General features: G+C 36.6%; 1 protein-coding gene across 1 annotated transcript in view; it reads left to right on the top strand.

The window, feature by feature from the left end:
* Window positions 1–448: 448 nt before the first annotated feature.
* Mmp16 (matrix metallopeptidase 16) overlaps window positions 449–21,109 on the top strand; it is a 251,439-nt gene continuing 230,778 nt past the window's right edge. The window contains exon 1 of the mRNA XM_028871631.2: window positions 449–823. Within this exon, the coding sequence (XP_028727464.1) occupies window positions 692–823 (132 nt within the window). The 5' untranslated portion in view covers window positions 449–691. The remainder of the gene's footprint in view (window positions 824–21,109) is intronic.

The following is a 21,109-nucleotide window of genomic DNA, read 5'->3' as shown; positions in this document are numbered from 1 at the left end:
CAGGGCTTCTTACAGTAGCCAAGAGGCAGCCTTTACAAGCCTTCTCCTTTAAGAAGCGCGCCTGCGTGTGTTTCGGGCCTTGTGTGTGTGTGTGTGTGTGTGTGTGTGTGTGTGTGTGTGTGTGTGTGTGTGTGTGTGTGTGTGTGTGTCTAGGACGGAGCGTGCGCGCGCGTGTGTGTGGTTTGAGTGTGTGCACGCGCGGGGCCCCCGAGAGCATCACAGACCCCGAGAAGGAGGAGCTATGTAGATTCCGGGTGAACATTCTGGAGGGGAGCGGAGAGGAGGGAAGGAACAGCAGAGGCAGTGAGCTGGGAGCGGCGGAGGCCCTTCCCGCAGAAACTGGGGGCACCGGCGGCGTAGGAGGTGGAGGAGGCGGAGGACGCACGGGCTGGAGGCGGCGGCTGCGACTCAGCGGCGCTGGGAGTCGGAACCGCGGCTGAACTTGGGCGCCACGTTCCGGGCGACAGCAGGGTGAGGATGGTGAACGCTCGCCGCCGCTGACCCTGCCTTTCCTCCGCTCCTCCCAGACTGCCTGCCCCGGCGCTGATCTCCTCCCCTGGAGGGGTGGGTGAACCTGCAAGCTCCTTACCCACCCGAAGACTTTTTTTTTGAAAGGAAACGAGGGAGTGGGCATTGGGAAAGAGGGAGAAAACGCAGGGGAGCTCGTCCATCCGTAGAGGCACAGTTCACTATGATCTTACTCGCATTCAGCACTGGAAGAAGGTTGGATTTCGTGCATCGTTCAGGGGTGTTTTTCTTGCAAACCTTGCTTTGGATTTTATGTGCTACGGTCTGCGGAACGGAGCAGTATTTCAATGTGGAGGTAAGAGTACAGAGCTTTCTTCCTCTCCCCTCGGCTGGCTGCTCGCTGGAACCTTTCCTTCACTCGTCGGATCCTTGCATCTTGGAGCACATTGTTTCCCTTGCAGCCAGCCACCAAAACCCTTGTTGAGTTTGCCAGTGTTGTAGGTGATGGATGCCTGGAGACCGACAATCCGTTATCCCCAGCTGCACAAAGCACGAGGTTGCACGCGCAGAGACTCATTGTAGCATGCTGGTTCTGCTTAGCCAGGGAAGAGGCAAAGCTCTATCTAGAGCAAGCGTGTAGCTTTATAAGAAAGCTTGAGTTTATGCTGGATACACAGCTAGGAAACAGCATTGATGGCTGGCATCATGTGCCGCCTGGGTATTGTTCCTGCAATATTTCTCCTTGTGGTCTGTGCCTAACAAAGGGAGGATAAAAATCAAAGAATCCAAAGAGAGCATGGGAATACTTGATATGCTTAATAACATCACTTCGTGATAAAACACTCGAGCAGGCAGTGTCTTTCTATTAGACATAACTTAATACACTTGTAACTAGATCTAACTGTACTGAGCACATGAAATCCATCGCCTTTAAGTGCCTACTCTCTCCCTTCCCAGGGGGACTGGAAATAAACGTGGCCCCGTCTAATAGTTCGGAGGTGTGTTTTTAATTTGAATTCACACTGACACGACAAAGCCTAGTTGTCTTAGATTGCCGTTTGTTTTACTGTGATCATTTTGGGAACAAACAGCAGAAGCAATAGGGAACTTAAGGATAAGGACTTGTCAGACCTTTGCCAAAGCGCTCTCTTCCTGTCATCAGCTGAGCACTAAAGCTAGTCATGTGCAGTAAATCAATGAAAGGCGTGCACACCTGGGCTGTGACACAGTTCCTTCCATTAACCTCACACTTAAGGTTGACACTGTGGGAGGGTCTGGGTAAAACAAACTTCTCCTGATTAGCTGCCATGGCTTCATATATCTCGAAAGAATTAAGACCGAAACCGCATTGATTGGTGTGATACTTTCGTTGTTGTCTTAAAGCTTCCTGTTGTGGTGTTAGGAGCTTATGTTTATACAATAGCAGGACCTGTTGCACAGGGTTTGAACATGTTTCATGCAACCAGTTTATAAGCAAAGTGTTCATAATAAGTGCCATGTGTGCAGGCAGAGGCTTCTAGGGACTGTCCTTTGGACTCCATATAATGGGGCAGAAGCAATGTATTTGAAAAAGTAAGCGCCATCATCACAGGGATTAAGGAAGTTTGCAGATGTTAAGTAGGAATCTGTTTCAAAGAAACAACAATTTGAAAACCAAAATAGTTTAACCCTTTGAAGCACAGAGCTTGATATTTCTGCCTGAAAACAGCAATGGAAAGAAAGGTCCAGACTTTTCATGATAGCCAATTTGAACTTTTGGAACTACATGCCACTATAAGTTTTGTGTACTAACTTTTAAATGTACTAACATTTAAATCAAGAGATAATTTAATTGAAATAAAGGAGTTATGGATTCATAGGCTGAAGGAATGAAAATGGCAAGCTGTAGTTTATAATGCTATATAGAGAAGGGGCTGTTGCTTGGTGGGAAAGGAGACTGGTGAGGGGTGAGTGGGAGGATGTTAGAGTAAGTGCTGGCTGGCATCTGGCTTCCTATGGGAATCTGAGCCTGAGTGGATAGCTACCTGCTTTGGGAAACTAACTTACATTTACAAGATGGAATGACATGACTGTTTTGTTGATTATTAGGTTTGTTTTGTGAGACTAAATATAGATTAGATTGTATTTCGTTATGTTGGAATCTCTCAGTCAGTTCAACCAGATATTGTTACCTGAAAGAGGTTGAGGCATTTTATAAAAACGATTTCATATTGAATTTCAAATATCTCTTTCTGTCTCTCAAGATTTATGTGGTTCACAGAGCCACTTTCCCGTTTTGTGGGGATATTTGAGTTTTTCCAGCCATGTCTATTGCACAATGCAAAGATTTATCTGACAGATGAAAGAGTCATGTGCTCTCTGAGACCTTAGTAAGCTTACTTAACACAAAGAGAATTTTTCTAATGATTTATAGGAGATTGTGATACACAGTTTGTATTATTTCCAAGTCCCTTTGGATGCTCCTTAGCATTTCTTTGGTTGGATTTCTAAGCATATGTGTGTATATATATGTGTGTGTATTTATGCATGTATGTATATATTATATATATTACAAGTAGCTGATAGTAAATATACAACTAGCTGTTAGTGAAATCAAAATATTATACAGAACATAAGATAATATGACATATCTGACTTGCGTTTATACCTGATGAAAGTTGAGTAGATATTGCTTTCTAATAGGAAATGCTAAAGGGAAGAATATTCCATTATTTCTTTTCTAGGAGAAAAGAAATTGTGCTCTATAGTCTTGGCTGCAAAACATACATACTGGGGTTGTTTTATTCCATTGATTCTCAAAGGCAATCTTTACAAAAAGAAAAGCAGTAATATCATCAAACATGCTTGAGGCTCATAGAATACTGATTTTTTTTAAGTTATTAAGTTGGACCAGCATTTTGGAGAGATGCCTTTTATGCTGACAACTAAGATTGCAATGCTTTATTCATTGCAGAACTTAATTTGTGATTCTCCCATAGTTTTGTCTGTATGATTTAAGGTTGAAAAGCCTGTATTTTTTTTTCCTGTAGGAGGGGTTGGGCAGAGATATTCATGTTAACTCTCTCCGGTTTGATTTTTTTAAGAAAATAAACATTTAAGAAAAATAATATTTTTAAGAAAATAAATATTCCACTTTCAAAATAGATGCTAGAAAAATTTTGATATTCTAATGAAAGCCAACGGTAAAGGGATATTTTTGAGTTTTTGAAAAAGGAAATGAAGTATGTATTAAATAAAGAAACAGATCCTATCAAAGGTAGTACTATGGATAGATCCCCTGCATTTCTCAACCCCTCCTTAAGTTGTAGGTGAATATTCATTCACTGAAGTCTCTCTGTATCCTCGAAGTGGGAATAGTGTAAGTCACCTCATTACAAAGGAGTAGCATGACTAATATTAACCGAAAGTCAAAAACTGCTGTCATTGGACAGTCTAAAACTGAGATAAATTATTAACAATAAATTGTGATTTTTAATTCCTAAATTTAAAATCATTTTATTCTTAATGTCATTCCCGGGAACTGGAGATTTTCATGATTCTGGGGCTTATTTTCGGGGTGCACACATTTTTTGTTATGAAATTTGAAATACATTATAGTTCATGATGACAATAACTTATCAACTTTTGCAGCATGTCATATGTATGAACATTTCTAGATTGATTTTCAAACAATAATCCATTTTTGTTAAGAGGGAAACCATTTAAAGGCAGCTTTATGGTAAAAGTAAACCATGTAAAACTGAATGGTGCATAGAGCTAAGTGGAAGATGATGATTATGGTTTTTGGGGAAAACAATCTTACTGAGGCAAAATTGGATTTCCTTATATCAGGAAAATAAGATTACATATGCCATATGGATAATTTCTTGAAAGAGTTGTGCATTGTAAGTGCAACTCTTTCTTAAATTTTCATGTAGTTTGTTTATATAACAGGTTGTTACCTGATCAGTGTTTTCAGGTTTGTCTGATCTATTTAAAAGGTCAAAGTTTCATTTGGATAGCTATGTACTGCATTTGACATTGCCAGTAATTCATTATGAGATGTTTTAAGATATAAAAGCACTTCTATTATAGATTTAAAAGTACTGTATGTTGAGATGCTTCTTTTCTTATTTCTTGGTTTCTGTTTGCTTAAATGTTCAAGACTCATTATTTAATTTGCTCATAAAAAATATGTCCAGCTCTAACCTCTACCTACAGCATACCATAAGTCTGTGTCAGAGCAGTTATAGCTGATCTGCAACAAGATTCCTGTGATTAATTCATAAATGTGTGTATCTGCTGTGGGATTGTAGGCTGAATGAGACACTCCATATGTGCTGGCCACTTGAAATGTTTCAGAGGGCCTAAATCTATAACCAGAGGTCCAGGAGTTAACAGTCCAAGGCTCTCCAGCTTCTCACTTTGGCACTGCCTTTCTCTCTGGAAGTTGCCTAGACAGGTTTTGTCCAAATGTAGAGTTCTTTAGGAAGCCCTTCTGAAGGCATACAGACTAGGAAGGCACCTTTGTCCTGACATCATCTAGAAAAGTCCACCGAGCCCTACAGATCCATCTCTGCCTGTGCAGCAGGATTTTCTTTTTGAGACCCTTCTAGAAAATAAATACCAAGTTAGATTCAACAACCACTTTGTTACCTTTAAAGTCAAGTTAAAAGTGATGTATTGAAGTTTCTACTTTTTTCTCTTACAGAATATGTAGTTGCTAAGTAGAAAATCTTAATGAACTTTTTCAGATTAATACTTATTTTTCTAAAGTTGGATTAGTGTTATTACATGTTAATTTATTTCATTTTGAGACCCTCTGCAGCTACTCACAATGTACATGTTCTAAAGATTTGTAAATGACTAATTAGAAGTTTTTCAGGCCCAAAATGAATATCCATGACATATTTGACTCCATGTGTTGGATTTATTCAGTGTTGGAAGAGAAAGATTTATTTCCTCATGCTCCTTTGGGGATTTTCTGGCCCCTTTGCCTGTGAATTTTCAATTGTCATAGTTCCTTTACTCATTACTTTTGACTACATTTTATTTCAGTATCTGTGGATGTAATTATGTCGATCACATTGCCTTTTGTGGAGTTATGTACTTATGAAGAACATGTATCCTGACACTAGATTTCCTGGTTTCTATCTAATCCCATTGGTTCTGTTGGAGCACTCATCATGCTCTGAAGACGCAGCTCACATATTTGAGAGATGAGGATACTATTTGCTTTATAGCTTGTTTTGGTGATTGAATGAATATATGCGCGTATATTGTTGGATTCATTTCCTTGCATGATACTCTTTAGATATCATTTTTACTAGTTTTAAATCAGTATTAATACACAAGACATTGACATGATGGCAATAAATTACATGATAGTCTATCAGGTTACAACATGTCAGCTAGTCTGAAAATTTTCATTTAAATATCTTTTATGTTTTTGTATTATAATGTACTAAAAATCAATCATACTAACATCAGTACATTTTATTCCTGTGGTTTTTTTTCTTAGACAGTTTAGCTCAAGAATGTGATTTTCACATTTTGTCTTGTCATCTGTTACTATCATAGAATGTTAAGTTCAGCTTACACCTTCTATTACAAGGCAGAGTTTGCTGAAATCTGTTCCTAGTTTAAATAATACCATGAATATTAATAGTACTTTATAAGTCTAAGAGCTTGTGAAGTTTTAGTCAGTTGAGGACCAAGTGCTTCTTCTCTAAACATAGGACTAAAGCTCAATACATAGACCCGTTGTACTCAAACTTTGAACATTAAGTTCCAAAAATGAACAGGAAAAGGGTGTTTTCTACAAAGGCAGAGAGAGCTAACAAAATCATTTTTATGTAGCCTTGGGAATGATTAAGTGATTTCTGATGGAGTGTTGTGGAGCTTGGAGTAGACGTCAAGAGATGGTGGCGTCAGCTCTGGTGCTGTCACTCAGTCCTTTGAACATGGGCGACTGATTTCTTCACTGCCATTTTCTAAGAAGTGAGTATTAAAATAAAGTGTCCATAGTGATGTGGTGATTTGTATTGATAGTGGACTTGAAGAGCTCTAGAATCACCTTGACGGCAAACCTCTGGATATGTCTGTGAGGTATTTTTCTAGATAACCACACTTACCTAAATAAAGACTAAATCAGAAGGGGAATGGAAGCTGAGGGAATGTCACAAGCTTCTGCTGTCCTAAGTTTTCTTCCACAAGGACCTGTACTCTCCAGCTGCAAACCCAAGTAAATTGTTCCCATAAGTTGCTCTATTAGGGATTTTCCCACAGCAATGAGAGAATGCAAAAACAAATAAACAAAAGAAAAAGAAAACAAACAACCCCCCCCCTCAACTAACAGAAAGGCCATTTCCAAATTTACAGCAGTTATTTTGTGCTTCAGAACATATGGTATATATATTCATGAACTATCAGGGGTGGGACATACCTACTTAACCACTAAATTTGTAGACAAATTAGATTACAAATGTAGATATTTCAATTTTTTTTTCAAAAATTAATGCCTTGGGCTATACATAGTTACAACTTGCATCTAACTATATTACCATCTCTAGCAACAAAGGGCACTTCATTCTCAAAAATTATCTCAATCTCCCTCATAGTAAAAATACTGGCATCAGATGACATATGTTTAAAATCAAACCTTTACTAAGATAACAAATTTAAAAATTAAATGTTAGTAATATGAAAATGTTATTCTACAATAATATATTCATCACTCACAAGTGGTAATTTTATTATAGAAGGAAGGTGGAGTAGGTTGTTTAAGTTCTTTTGAGGATTTTTCTCAAAGTTGGTATCTATCGATCATCTGTCTGTCTGTCTGTATATTTATCTCTCTATCTAATCTACCATCTATTATGAATCATCCCTGCCTATCATCTGTCTGTCTATCTGTTTGTCTTACCTATCTGCGTATGCATCAAGCATCTTCATTTTACCTATTGAGGAAGATCATTTTGACACATCATCTGAGTGCTAGTTTATCTTCCTATCCACATATTTTATTTTGACTGTGAGAAATTAGGTTGCATTTGCTTCATAAAATATTCAGCTAATATAATCAATGAGAAATTCCAGGCAGAATCATAAATGCTAAGTAGTTATGTAGGTAATGCCTATGAAACAAAATGTCTCTTGTCTTGCTTTATCTTAGGAAAGTTATTTGTAGATTTTTGAGGTCATTCATGAAACCTTCCTTGATTGATGCTTCCTGTCATTTAGCACTCTGAGTGGACGCTCTGTCATGGCGTTTCATCACCAACACCCCTGGTACATTGTTGTTTTGTTGTTGTTGTTGTTTGAATTCGTGAGCAGCTTGGTGAGCCACATAGCAAGTTTGATTAAATGTGACCTCTGGGTGCAGTATATTAAAAGAGGCTAGAGGGCACAATTGAGCTGTCTATTAAGGACTATCATGTCTTAGAAGAACTTGGTTTAAAAGTCAAAGAAACTAGGTGGAATCGGATGTCAGAGAATGACTCATAGATAATCAGATTTTTGAAGAAGCCAGTGAACACATAGCTTATGATTTAAGATTTCACCTGGTTTGAATGGCAGTCACTTGGAACCAAGATTTCCCAAACTCAGAAGGAAATTAACATTTCTTTGGGGAAAAAAAGTGTTCTGAGCCTAACACTATGATAAAGCATGTTATGATGTAGCACTGCTTTATATGTTATTCTTTTTAGTTGTGGAAGAGTTCAAAATCTATTTGTCTTCAGTTACTGTACTTGCCAAAGTGACTCATGGTCTTAGAACAGAGGTGGGATGAATTTAATTTGATAATACCTATTACATTGTGTGTAGCAAAAATTCAATTAAAAAAATACAGAAAGGTTATTTAATCCTTTAATATCTATTGATTATTCTTTTAATATTTATTAGGATCATATTAAAATGACTATTTTTCAATGAAGACAGGTTTTGAAATACAGTTTATGCCTATTGTTTTTATGACATATAAGAAGTTAGTAAAAAAAGCTGGGCGGTGGTGGCGGCGCACGCCTTTAATCCCAGCACTTGGGAGGCAGAGCCAGGCGGATCTCTGTGAGTTCGAGGCCAGCATGGGCTACCAAGTGAGTTCCAGGAAAGGCGCAAAGCTACACAGAGAAACCCTGTCTCGAAAAACAAACAAACAAACAAACAAAAAAAAAAGAAGTTAGTAAAAAAATAATGAAACTGATTAATTTAAATAGGAACTTCAGAAGTCTTTTAATTTAAAATATATTAGACACATTATATGAATGATTATTATAGGTGAGAAGGATATGAATAAGAAGACATTCATTAATACATTAGAGAGTACCAACATTTAATTAGGATATAACCTACTCACAAATCTCATTCATGTTTTAGAAAACATGTTAAATGACATATAGATAAATAAAGCAAGCTATTTTCTCAGGAGAGATAGTTATTGGAAGGATATAAATTATTTAATGGGATGGAATTTTCTAGTATTTATTTCAACTACACCCAAGTGAAAGCAGAATAAACCTTCCTCTTTTAGAGGAAGCTGGATATTGTCATGAATGATATTTCATATGTCTAAATTATGTGCACTTAATGTGACATGAGGAAAATACAAGCACATGCCTCAGCACATGAGTGACATAATGAAACTCAGTGGATAGCACTGGATGGATTTTTCCGTGGGAACTCATCAGAGCTAAATCACTGTCATGTGTTAATGATTTCTAACGATTGATATTTGTCTTTGTTTTAGGTATCTATCTCCTGTGTGTTCATACCTTCTTTTAACATTTGCTGGCCTGTTTCTTCTTACGGGCCTATTTGTGTCTTCTACCCTGTGTCTTGAGTCACCTAATGTTTCCAGAAATTTTCTGAGGCTGTTTTACAAGTTGGGAAATATTATGAGAAGCCAAGTGTCTACCCCTCCCTTTTTTCATCATGAGTTAAATGAAAGAGAAGCAAGTAGGTTGCAGAAAATAATGAAAATGCCCAGCTGCTTGTATGACATTGAGAACAAACTTAGAAAGTCCAGAACATTGCCAGTTATAGGTAAAACCTTTTTGGAGATTGAGCATTCTTAATATTGCAGCAGCTTTTCCCATGTCCCTGCCCGATTTGTTCCTTTATGGGACTCAGGACAGTTGTTTACTCAGGGGGAACTTAGGGTCACTAGAGTAGAGTTTTCTTGCAGCAGGTGTGTGATCTTCATTGGCCTTAGACAACACAAGTCTGCAGCAGTTGGTCACCCCTGAGACTGAGAGTCGGGGGAGTTTTACTTCCTGTAGTAACTCTCAGGACTAGAAGTACAGAAATAGGCAGTTTTTGGCATTATATTCTAATTAGAAAGACATCTAGATAATTAACAAAATTGAAAGACTCAGATTTCTTCAAACGTTTCAATTTAACCATAAAAACAATGGTAAGTAACAAAGATTGAATGCTGGAACCCTGCAAGTGCTTAACTGTCCTGCATTAGCACATTTCATCATCACTGCAGTCTTGTGAGGAAGCACAACTCTGTCCATCTTGCAGTGAGGAGGTAGTCAGAGAGGTAGTCAGAGAGGGTAAAGTTATTGACAGAGACACACTGAAAAGAAGTGTTTGAGTGAGAAGTCTAGGATTAAATCAGGGAGGCTGTGTCTGGAACCCAGGTTCCTAACTAAGTCAGTTCAGGTGAAAAGTACTTTCTAGGTTCCCCATAAGGAATGTTGGATACACTTCCATTTATGACAACTTTTATACCCCAGCCTAACAACAAATATTTAATATGCATAATGAATTTGAGGGACCTATTCTAAGCAGAATCTTACCTGGGTTAAAACTGAATAGGAGGCCCTTGATTTGATTGCTAAATTCAATGGTGATTATCTACAGATCAATAACATCTTAAGGTTAAATGTCTTTTATGATTTTTAATCATTAGACCTTTGGAACCTCTCTAAGATCTAATCTGAAGTTACATATCATATTAGATGATTTGTAACCTTATTCCTCAACTATTTGTATCTATGTAGTCTTACCATTAAATATGATGCTCAAAGGTCATGAGTATTTTATCATATTTTATGATGAAATGAACTGACCATTGTAGAAAACATAAAAGAAAACTTTCCACCAGAAGTCAACATTATGGTGCCCTGAAGGAGAGGGTGTGTGGTTATAACCTGTAATATTATATGAGTTTTGGTAATTTCTGTGCTAGATGGTACAAGATAATAGATTTACTATTTCAGAATATTTATTTGTAATATTAAGGAAACTTCTTCAGACAGAGAGGAGATGCCTCAAAAATAATGGAGTAAATGTCCATGTTTTGTCAACAGGCCTTATATCCTGTCTCTGACATTTTTGTAAAGAGTTCAAGTTGGTGACTGACCAATAGATATTAAATAACATCTTCAGGTCTTATGATTGTTACTGTGTGTAGCTTCCAAGAATCGTATAATTGATTCATTGTTCTTTTAAAGGAGACCTGTGTCTAAACCAGCTTACAAGGGCAATACTCTGGCTAGTTTTGTGAAAACCTCAGTGTTAAATATTTATTCCATATCTTTCTTGTTTCCTCTTGAAGCAGTGTATCATAGTGACTGTGGAAGCTTTAAGTGTTGTATCACTTACATACTCTAAACTCCAGTGAGTTGAGTTATTGACTAATTCTCCAGTTACTCATATGCAAAGCAGGGAAGATCATAATCATGTTTGTTTTAAGAATAAAGAGTTAAGGATGGATATTGGACAAAGATGAAATAACATTTTTTTTTATTTATTTCCTTTACTATAAAATAACTCCACCAATATACAAAATAAATGAAACCATGTTTCTAAGTAACTTACTGTTTAGTAGAGAATGTACTATCTCTGGGATTTGGAACCAAATAAGATGAGCTCTGTCAAATGGTTTTCAGCAAAGTGACCAAAAGGGAAAACCTTGGTTTGGGCATCCCAGACCCCCAAGATACAGAGGGAACTAACCTTGGTGAGACCAAGGTCCTTAGAGTTCACAGGCAATATACTGGAGAGGAGATAACTATAGACAGTGAGAACATCAATGTTCTGTAGGAGGTTTCTCTCCTTGCACTTTCTGTATCTCCCTGTGAAGTCACTAGGGAGAGGGGAAGCAGCCAGATAGATTGGAGGATGTAATAATTGGTGCTTATGAAGCAATGGCAATAGAGCCCTATCTCCTATCCCAGCCAGACAGGAAAATCTCATTTTCACAGGGTATTTGCAGAGTACCCAAAATTATCCTACCATAGTAAGTGGGAAATAAGTAGCCCTGAATGCAGCATTGTGTGCTTCTGCTTAACAGTTCTTAAAGGTATGAAAGGATCATTTCCTTTCTAAGTGACTTAACCGTGAAGCTTTGTAGTATTTATTGCAATAAATATCTCATATATCAAATGGTAACATTTATTTATCATCCAATAAAGACTTACCAAGCATAGGGATGCAGAGATTGATCATTCAGTAAAATCATGGCCACACAAGCATGAAAACCTGAGATCAGATCTCTAGTACTCACTTAAAAAAAGTGATTGTAGCAACAGAGACCTGAACTCCAGAATTAGGGAGGTGGGGACAGAAGCATCCTTAGGGCTAACTGGTCAACCTGTCTATCTGAATAAGCAAACTCTGGGTTTAGACTCTGCCTCTGAAAATAAGGCGGAGAATGACTAGAGAAGGCATGTGATGCTGTACTCTAACCTTCACATATGTGTTACACACAGTAATAGTTCCTCTATAGTGCACGTAATTCATGATTTTGGAAAGGAACACTCACACACACACACACACACACACACAAAAAAAAAAACAGTTCTGAATATAGAGAGAACTCGGTGTTTGTAAGACATAGATATTAAAATTAGAAATAAGACTATTAAGCAATTACAACTGTATTATCTATGCTCAAAAGTTGATACATGAAAGATATTTTTAAAAAGTTACAAATTGAACTTCAAGAGATCAAAATTATAATAGGTAGATTGAAAATAAAATAAAAATGAAATGAAGGTTAGAAGCATATTAAGTATTACTGAATAAAAACTAGGTCACAACAACAGAATGAATATGCATATGAATCACAAAGAAAAGACAATTTTAAAATGAGCAGAATGTGTAAGACCATATTATACATATATGTTAATGGTAGAAATAAGCAAAAGAAAAAAAAAGAAAAGACATTTTCCCAATAATTATTTTAGGAATTTCCAATAATTTTGCAGCAATTTTGCAAGTTCATAGATCCAAGAAGCCACAGATGGCACATGCCGCAGAGATGATCATCTCTGAGGTTAACCAGATAGATTAGAACAATATTAGACACAGACGTGGAGATAGCTTATACAGCAAGGAATCCAAAAAGGAAGGAAGATTTCTTGCCAGAAATCATAAAGAACACCTTGAAATACTAAATGGAAAGAAAACCAAGCACAACAAAACAGTTCACTTAGAATTTCACAGTTACTGAAAATATCTCTCAAAAATGAAGCAAAAACAAATGCCTTTTAGGCTTAGGAACTCTGAAAGTTTATCTTTGGCTTTTCGGGACCCAGAGAATGTTCAAAAGCATTCCAAACAGGGGAGGCCACCTAAATCTCCACCTGTGTGAGCAGGGACAACAAACTCTCCTGTGTCCATAGATGGGATACAGCTAGTATAAAACAAGAGTGAACTGGGCTGGGGAGAAGGCTCTAGGGAGAAAGGGTGAAGTGATTAGTGTACAAGTGTGAATAAACCAGTTTTGATCCTTTGAAAAATGTCAAGGCTGAGCATGATAACATGCAGAACCCCAGACCTCAAGGAGATGAGAGGTGGGCACAGGAGAGCCTAGAGAAACAGCAGCCCATGGGCCAGCTGGCTTGACATATGCAGCAGCAAACCACAAGTGACCTTGTCTCAAGGGAGCAAGTGAGGGCTGGCACCAGAGGTTGTCTTCTGACCTACACATGTGTACCCTGGCACTTGTGTGCCCCCTCTCATAAGCAGCCCCCACAAACGGAAAGATTAAAAGAATGATAAAAAAAAAGAAAGAAGTGTTATAAGTAGTAAAACATGAATTAATCCCTAAATAATTAATGTTGACTGAACACAGCAGGACAAAAAGAGGAAACCCCATGACTCCATTCCACAAAACTGCAGAGAAAGGACACACAACTAAGGCAAGAGAGAGCAGCCTGATATTAGTGAAGGGCTTGGAGGGCGGGGTTAGATGAAAGGATTGCAGAGACTCCAGAAGCCTTTCAAGGTGAAGGGTATTTTAATTTCTCTCATTGCTGTGTTGGGTGTCACATGGATGCCAAAACTTATTCTTTTCATATTTTAAATATGTTTTTATTTATCTAAAGTAGTTTTATCTATCTAAAGTAGTTTTTTTTTTACTACCTAGTAACCAAGCTAATGTTAACAGGTGGTGATTTCATATATGGTATTGCTTAAATTGGCATGGGAAAGAACAGATTGAAATGTTGAAATGCTGAACTATAGAGTTTGTTGTTGATTAGCACTTGGTTTTAGTTGAGTAGTGAATCGCTATGGCTAAAACATGATAAGAAGACCACCGCCATTTTTTAAAAAAAAATTTCCAGTTACCTTCCTCTTCTCAGCTGTACTTGTGTTCTCATATGTCACCCTCATAAACAAGGAACTGATCTCTTCTCTCTACGTTTTCTCTCGCGTTTTCAACCACATTGCTGCTACTCCCTACCACATGAGCGTAAACTTCAAGGCTAGATACCAACCTCACTGTACCTAGATTTTGTACACAACCTCAACCACAGTTTCTGATCATTTTTCCTTATGTCCTCTATTTAAATAAATCTCTAGTCTTTTCATTTCTTTTATATGGCCTGATTTTTGGATCATAGTAGCTCCAGTCTTCACATGCTGTATTATTCCATGGCTTGTCTGCAAGAACTCTCAGTGTCAAAGCCCATACCTCTCCCTAGCCTTATAGATAACATTCAACTTAAACATTCTGTGATATATCACAGGATGGTCTCTACACATCTAAAAGGAAATGAAAACCTAAATAATTCTAACATGTGGTTTATGTCTGTGTTAAATTATTAGAAAGACCTGATATACCTTAAAATATTTCTTTAGAAATTCATTAAGAATGTTGTAGACATATTTGTCTTATCAAAAATAATACTCTATGAAAATTAAATATTGTAAAACTTTAAGAAAAGTATCATTGTTTTTACATTTTCTCAAATACCTTTGGTAGCAAGATGAAAAAAATAGTAAATTTCTTCTTTATACTTCTGCATTTACATAGGCAATATTACAAAGTATTGTATGTAGCCTCTAGTGAGCTCAACAGGCAGTTGCAAAGAAATGAGAGAAAGGAGGCAGATTTCATAGCAACTTATGAAAATAGCTTAACTTAGGAGACTTGAAGAGTTTTATGACACTTTGGTTCATGTGTATGTATGTATATATGCACATACATATAAATACAACCTACTGAGTCTGTTTAGTGTGGCTTGTGTGTATGTGATTGCAGGACTGTCCACTTTGTACTGGGTAACCAGGGCGGAGCTCTTAAGGTTGCTTGCCCCTTCTGCATTACCATATCAATAACATTGATATTGTCATATCTTGCTTAGGCTGCGTATTGTTGTGGTATTATAAGTGTAGCTTCACTGTCATTTTGAAGAGACAAATTCACAGAAGATTCTAAACATCACTGTTGAAAATACTAAGACTTGGCTTTCAGGTGTTAGCCAGTTTCTAAGTCTTTCACTTCTATATACCCTTGAGCTTTGATCTTCCTCTCTCTTGAATCCTGTAGGCCAAATGCATATTTGTAGGGAGAGAAAGTTAAAGGAACTGAAATAATTTTTTTCTTTTTGCTCAGGGCATATGAATAAATTTCTAATATCAGAGCTAACTAAATGCCTTGCAAATAATCTGCTGTCCAGGTGTTGTGTATAATAGATCCAATCTGTTTCCCACAGTAAAGTGCAGATTGCTATTAACCAGTGTATTTGTCTTGGCCACCTTTGCGTTCCATGAGCTGGCAATTGCTATGCTAAGAGTAAAGAGCTCACTAGGTCTGCACTCAAGGAAGAAATGGGTCACATCACCTGGATTCAAAGTGTAAGTGACTAGTGATATTTTCTGATTCATTTAAGTTTTGTCTCTTACCTGAATACATGCCCAAATGATAATATAGCATCCCACATTTACTTCAGTTGTTTTACTGAGAATATTAAATGGTTCTAACATTAAATAACCAAGGGTTTTATCTACTAGAGTGACTCTCAACTAGTTTACCATATGCACTTTGGTACTAGATTTTTTTTTCAAACTCTTTCCCTCATGTTTCAACAGTATTTTTGAGGTAGCTATAAAGAGTGTTTTCTACCTTCATTCAGCAATAGAATATTTATGTAGACACTTTTGGCTTGGCATTAAACAGCTAAGATATGTCTGTGTTATCTAGATGAAATTGAAAAGCATAATAGCCCTGTTCTAGTTTAATGACTTCAAGTGTAGTTGTTACTATTAATGATTAGGAACTTCATGTAGGACAGTTTTCAGGAAACAGCAAGAACAGTTTTATTTGTATTTCACTGAACATTTAAATTCATTTCAATATATTTTTTTTTTTGCTACATGGTTAAGGAAATATGTATATTCTATTAACTTTTATGTGTATTGTGGTACAAAATTCTAAGAATTAATAATAAAATAATAATATAAATTTCTTTTAAATAACTAGATTATACATGTGTTCTAAGCAACACAATTCTAAAAATTCTTCAATAATTGACTTAATACATATGAAGGAGTTGTGTACTTTTCTGAAGTATCTCCTTCCTGGCAGGAAGAGAAAAATGATATGAATTCCATCCCTCTCTTGTTGCTAGATGACCTGTGTGTCTAAATTGCACCTTCTGTAGCAGATGAATGGGAGAGGATAACTGCTAATATTAGTCACTGTTAGTCACTTTTGCTTTTAACAGTAAAAACGTGGTTTCAACATGAGTGACGATTATCTGATAATTGGTTGAGCCGAGCCATATGCCCAAGATTTAGAAGTTTGTTTTTATTTTTAGCCTGTTTTTCTCTTCTTTGTGGTATTGGGATAGCTCAGAAATTTTCTAGACGAACATACACTCACTGCAAATATACGCATACAGTTCATTTTGACTTCACAAGACTTTCTTTCTCCCTTCTCTCCTTCTTTTTTTCTCTGCTGTCTTTTTTATTTGTTTGTTTTTTGAGACAATGTTTCTCTGCATAGTCCTGGCTGTCCTGGAACTTACTCTGTAGACCAGGCTGGCCTTGACCTCACAGAGATCTGCTTGTCTTTGCCTCCTGAGTACTGGGATTACACACATAGGCTCTTCCCTCTTTTAAAAAGCCATTATAAATAAAATATCTATACCATTTAATATAACAATGTACTAAAATGATTTTTATATTAATACATATAAATGTATATCATATGGTAATTTATGAAAAATTAAGTAGGTTTTTATAAGAGTATTTCTATTATAAAAGTATTCTTAGGTTTTGTGGAGAACTAACACTTATTACATACTGCACTTCAAGAAAAATGTTCCATTTGATCTCATAGATGTATATATGGTTCAGGGTTTCCTTATGAATATACACATATACACATATATATGCATATATGTATATGAACAGACTTCCTTAAGCAGTTGATGGTGATAAAAGCACTAGAGTGCAAACAGGTGTGTGTGTGTTGAGAGAGAGAGAGAGAGAGAGAGAGAGAGAGAGAGAGAGAGAAATAGAGAAATGGGTCCCTTAAGTCTTAGTCTTATAACTAGAATACTGTTATTTAATCACACTCATTTGCATAAAGCAATGTAGTCACATGTCAAGGTAAAGTGCCAAAGTGAAGGTGAATACACACACACACATACACACACACACATTGTGGTGGTTTCATGGATAAGTGTGTGGAAAATGGAGAAGGAAAGACTTGAGATACCAATTTTTTTCTACGACATTTTCAATTGTTTGATTTCTACATTTATCATATACTAATTATCATACATATTTCAGTTTATTTCTGAATGTAGATCCATTAATTTAAAAAATTATATGGATATTTCCAGCTATTTGACTTATTTATCTCAATAGTTCACCTGTCTATATAAAAGTAATTGGCATTTTCCTTTTATTTGCTTTTCTGAATCGGAATTTTTACTGCATTTATCATATATTTATTTATTTACAGAGAAATCACAGATTTGTATATAATAATTTTTAATGCCTTGCTGGATCATCATGTTCTCTTAAATACTCTTTCTGTGGATTTTCTTGAGTAGTTTTGTATGGTGTCATATATAATCAGTTTTGGTTCCATGTTTTCCTTTAATTTATGCTTTTGCTTTATTTACTTTTCTTGTTTTTACAGAGCAGTGTTAAGTGATTATGTGAATATTAGGGAGTATTAGCATTATTCTGAATCAAGGGTAAATTTTATATGCAAAGTTTTAGTAATAAAGTTAATTAAATGTTTTTTTCTTTTTTTTTTTTTTTTTCCGAGACAGGATTTCTCTGTGTAGCTTTGTGCCTTTCCTGGAACTCACTTTGGAGACCAAGCTGGCCTCAAACTCACAAAGATCTGTCTGCCTCTGCCTCCCGAGTGCTGGGATTAAAGGCGTGCACCACCACCACCACCACCACCACCACCACCACCACCACCACCACCCAGCGGTTAATTAAAATTTAAAATGTTTAAAAAATAGAATGAACATCTACTTATTTTCAATTGTCAATCAATGTCTTTATAAAGAGCGAAAAGCTTACTTATTTTATCCAAGATAATTCTAGACATATTATGTATTGTCTTTAAATTTACACCAAGGATGGAGACTAAGTGGAGAGTGAAACTCAGCGCTAAGTTGGTGGGGAAAAAATTGTCAAGACTAACATCAAAAGACGTAGAAATTTAGTATTATATCACCCACTACTCTGACCAACAGTATTTGTTTCGTTTTTTAATATGTATACTTTTCTGTTAACATTTCTTTGTAGTTTTCTTAAAGTTTGAATTTCTGAATTAGTCATTTCTGTGTTTCCATGATTGTGCCAGTAGTGGGAGGCTGAAATTGTTTTGTGAATTAATCAATGGATAAAATTTTCTTTGGAAGAGAGTTGGGCCATTTTATTTAAGATTATCATTCAAGACTCTTCATATCATGCAACAAGAAGCCATTTGACTCACTTCAAGAGCTAGAGGGGGTTGTCATAAATATGAATGCTGTTCACACTGTTGACCAGGTGGACCAAGCAAGAGAGGGACACAGTTTTTCTCATTCTTTTATTAGTTCTCTGAGAATTTCACACAATGTGTTTTGTTTATATCTACCCTCAACTCCTCTCTGACCTACCCACACATCTCTACAGTTTTTAAACCTCTTGACTTTGAAGAGATCTTGTTCTTAGCACCAGCTCTGCTTCCATTCATTGGCTGCCTTCATTCCCTTGGTTACACTATCTATTCTTTGTGCAGTGTTGGTCAGCTGAAATGCTTTTTCTTTACCATCTAACTGGAAGAAAATGACTTTCTTTGCCATGTGCTTACTTCCAAGTTTATTGAAGAAAACCCAAGAGAAGACCTAGGATTAGTCCACATTAGGGCACTAGCTATCCCTAAACACCACAGAAAGTGTGAGGTCTGTAAAAGGCAGGTCCTGGAGTCAGGAAGGAACAGAGAAAAGTGGGTTTCTCAAAAACTGAAGAGACATATTGCACAGGCCACCAATAATAAATGTCCAACACTGGTGAATTGATTCATTATTGCCTTTATTTTGCTCTTGTCATTTATCTGCCTTTCCCTCACTTCCTGCATCTTTAGGTATCCCTCTGACATATCCTTCTTTCCTCCCCTACGTTCTTCCCAACTTTCCTTTGTCTACCATTTTCCTCCCCACATCTGGGTACATTTGAATGGCAGCATGCCTGTGCATAAGAGCTGTGACTGCGTGGAGAATGCTATCACAGGTCTAGAGTGAAGTGTCCGTGTAGACAAACACAGCAGAGACATCATTTGTGTGCGGATAATATAACAAAGGCAGAAATTGGACTACTTGTAGCTAATATGACAGAGACAAGTCCAGATGCTTAAGGTTGCTCTTGAGGAGTAATTTGGCCTTCTTCTGTAAGTTCTTCTTCAAGATGAAGAAATAAAGAAATAGACAATTTTTTTTTTCTACCAGCAATTACTTTGGTGACTGAGGCATCTCCCTGGTCCCACCATTTTTTCTTAATGAGGAAATTATAGATCTGCTTTTTGCCATGATTAACCATATACTTTATTAAGAAGTCTGAAAAAATAAATAGGAAAACTTCTCAGAAGAAAAAGGGGGAAAAAGAAAGCCTCATGTAAAGCAATAAAAATTAGGACTTCAGGCATCAGTGTCCATGTGAGTTTTATGACCATGCAAGCTAGATTAATCATATATCAGCTGTCAGAAATCATTATTGTAAGCTAGGGATATTTATGATTCATCTATTATTTGGACTGTTGCCAACTCTGACAAAATACAGTGTGAAATAGTAAAATTTCGTGCATTTGAAAATTCATTACTGTGGTTCTCACAAACCAATTTTGGTGGAGCGAAAGGATCAAGAGTGAAAGTGGGTTTATAAATGTTTTCTGAGTTCACACAATGATAAATTCCTTTTCCTTCAGATAATTTTATTTGGGATATATTCCTTTTCTCAGTAGCAAAGAAGTTTGTATTGTAGCCGTAGTTCAGTCATCTGAGTCCTCAGCATTTTAAAGACGAATGTCTGCCTTTCATCTTTGTGTAAATTTATATGCAATGTTACAACTAAACAGATTCCTTACTATATACACATCATGTGATAGCTGTGCATATATCTCACTGTTCATAAGGGAAGGATTTATATTATAGCATGCATATTCATGCATAATTCAAAGAGAGCTTTTGGAAATCAATCAACTTTTTATACATGTCAGTATTTTTATCCTTCTTTTAAAACTTTGTAGCAAATAAGTCACAGAGAAATTGGAATGAAAGAAATATTTGCCTGCTTCCAGGACAGAATAAAGAAGAAGATCAGAGAGTTGCACTCTAGGGGCTCTTCGTTTTTAGGTCCTGCATCTAAGGCTGACTGCAGTTATCAAACAGAAAGATGCAGAGGAGGGTAGAATCGGAGTGGACAAAGGGAACATGAGAAGCTTGGGAAGGTACTTCCCTCTCCTTTTCAGCTTATATTGGAAAGGAGTAGCTTTCCTTTCAGAATTATTACATAGAACCCTAATGAGAGATAACCCTGTTTTTTCAAGGTGGATTTTTTAAATCAAGGATGATGGGCTAGTAGGTCAGAGCTCTTGCCAGTAAGTCTGATAACATCAGTTTAATTTCCCCATGGTAGATGGAGAGAGTAGACTACAAGTTGTCCTCTGACGCCATACAGATGCTATGACTCAGGCAGCAACACAGATACTCAAACACAATAAAGAAATAAATGTAAACAAAAGTTGAAATCATGATGCTGCTGGTTTGTGCAAGTAGAGAAAGTGATTTATTAGAGTTTGATGACATTATGTATAGGTGTTAGTCTAATAACTGTGTATGTAATACCACTTCTAACATTAGCTTCATTCTTCCCGTTTCACTTCTTCCTGTACATGGAAAAAATAAAGCTCATG

This window comes from Peromyscus leucopus, chromosome 2 (genome assembly GCF_004664715.2).
Source record: "Peromyscus leucopus breed LL Stock chromosome 2, UCI_PerLeu_2.1, whole genome shotgun sequence".
NCBI classification, from domain to species: domain Eukaryota; kingdom Metazoa; phylum Chordata; class Mammalia; order Rodentia; family Cricetidae; genus Peromyscus; species Peromyscus leucopus.
This window is presented reverse-complemented; position numbering and strand designations above follow the sequence as displayed.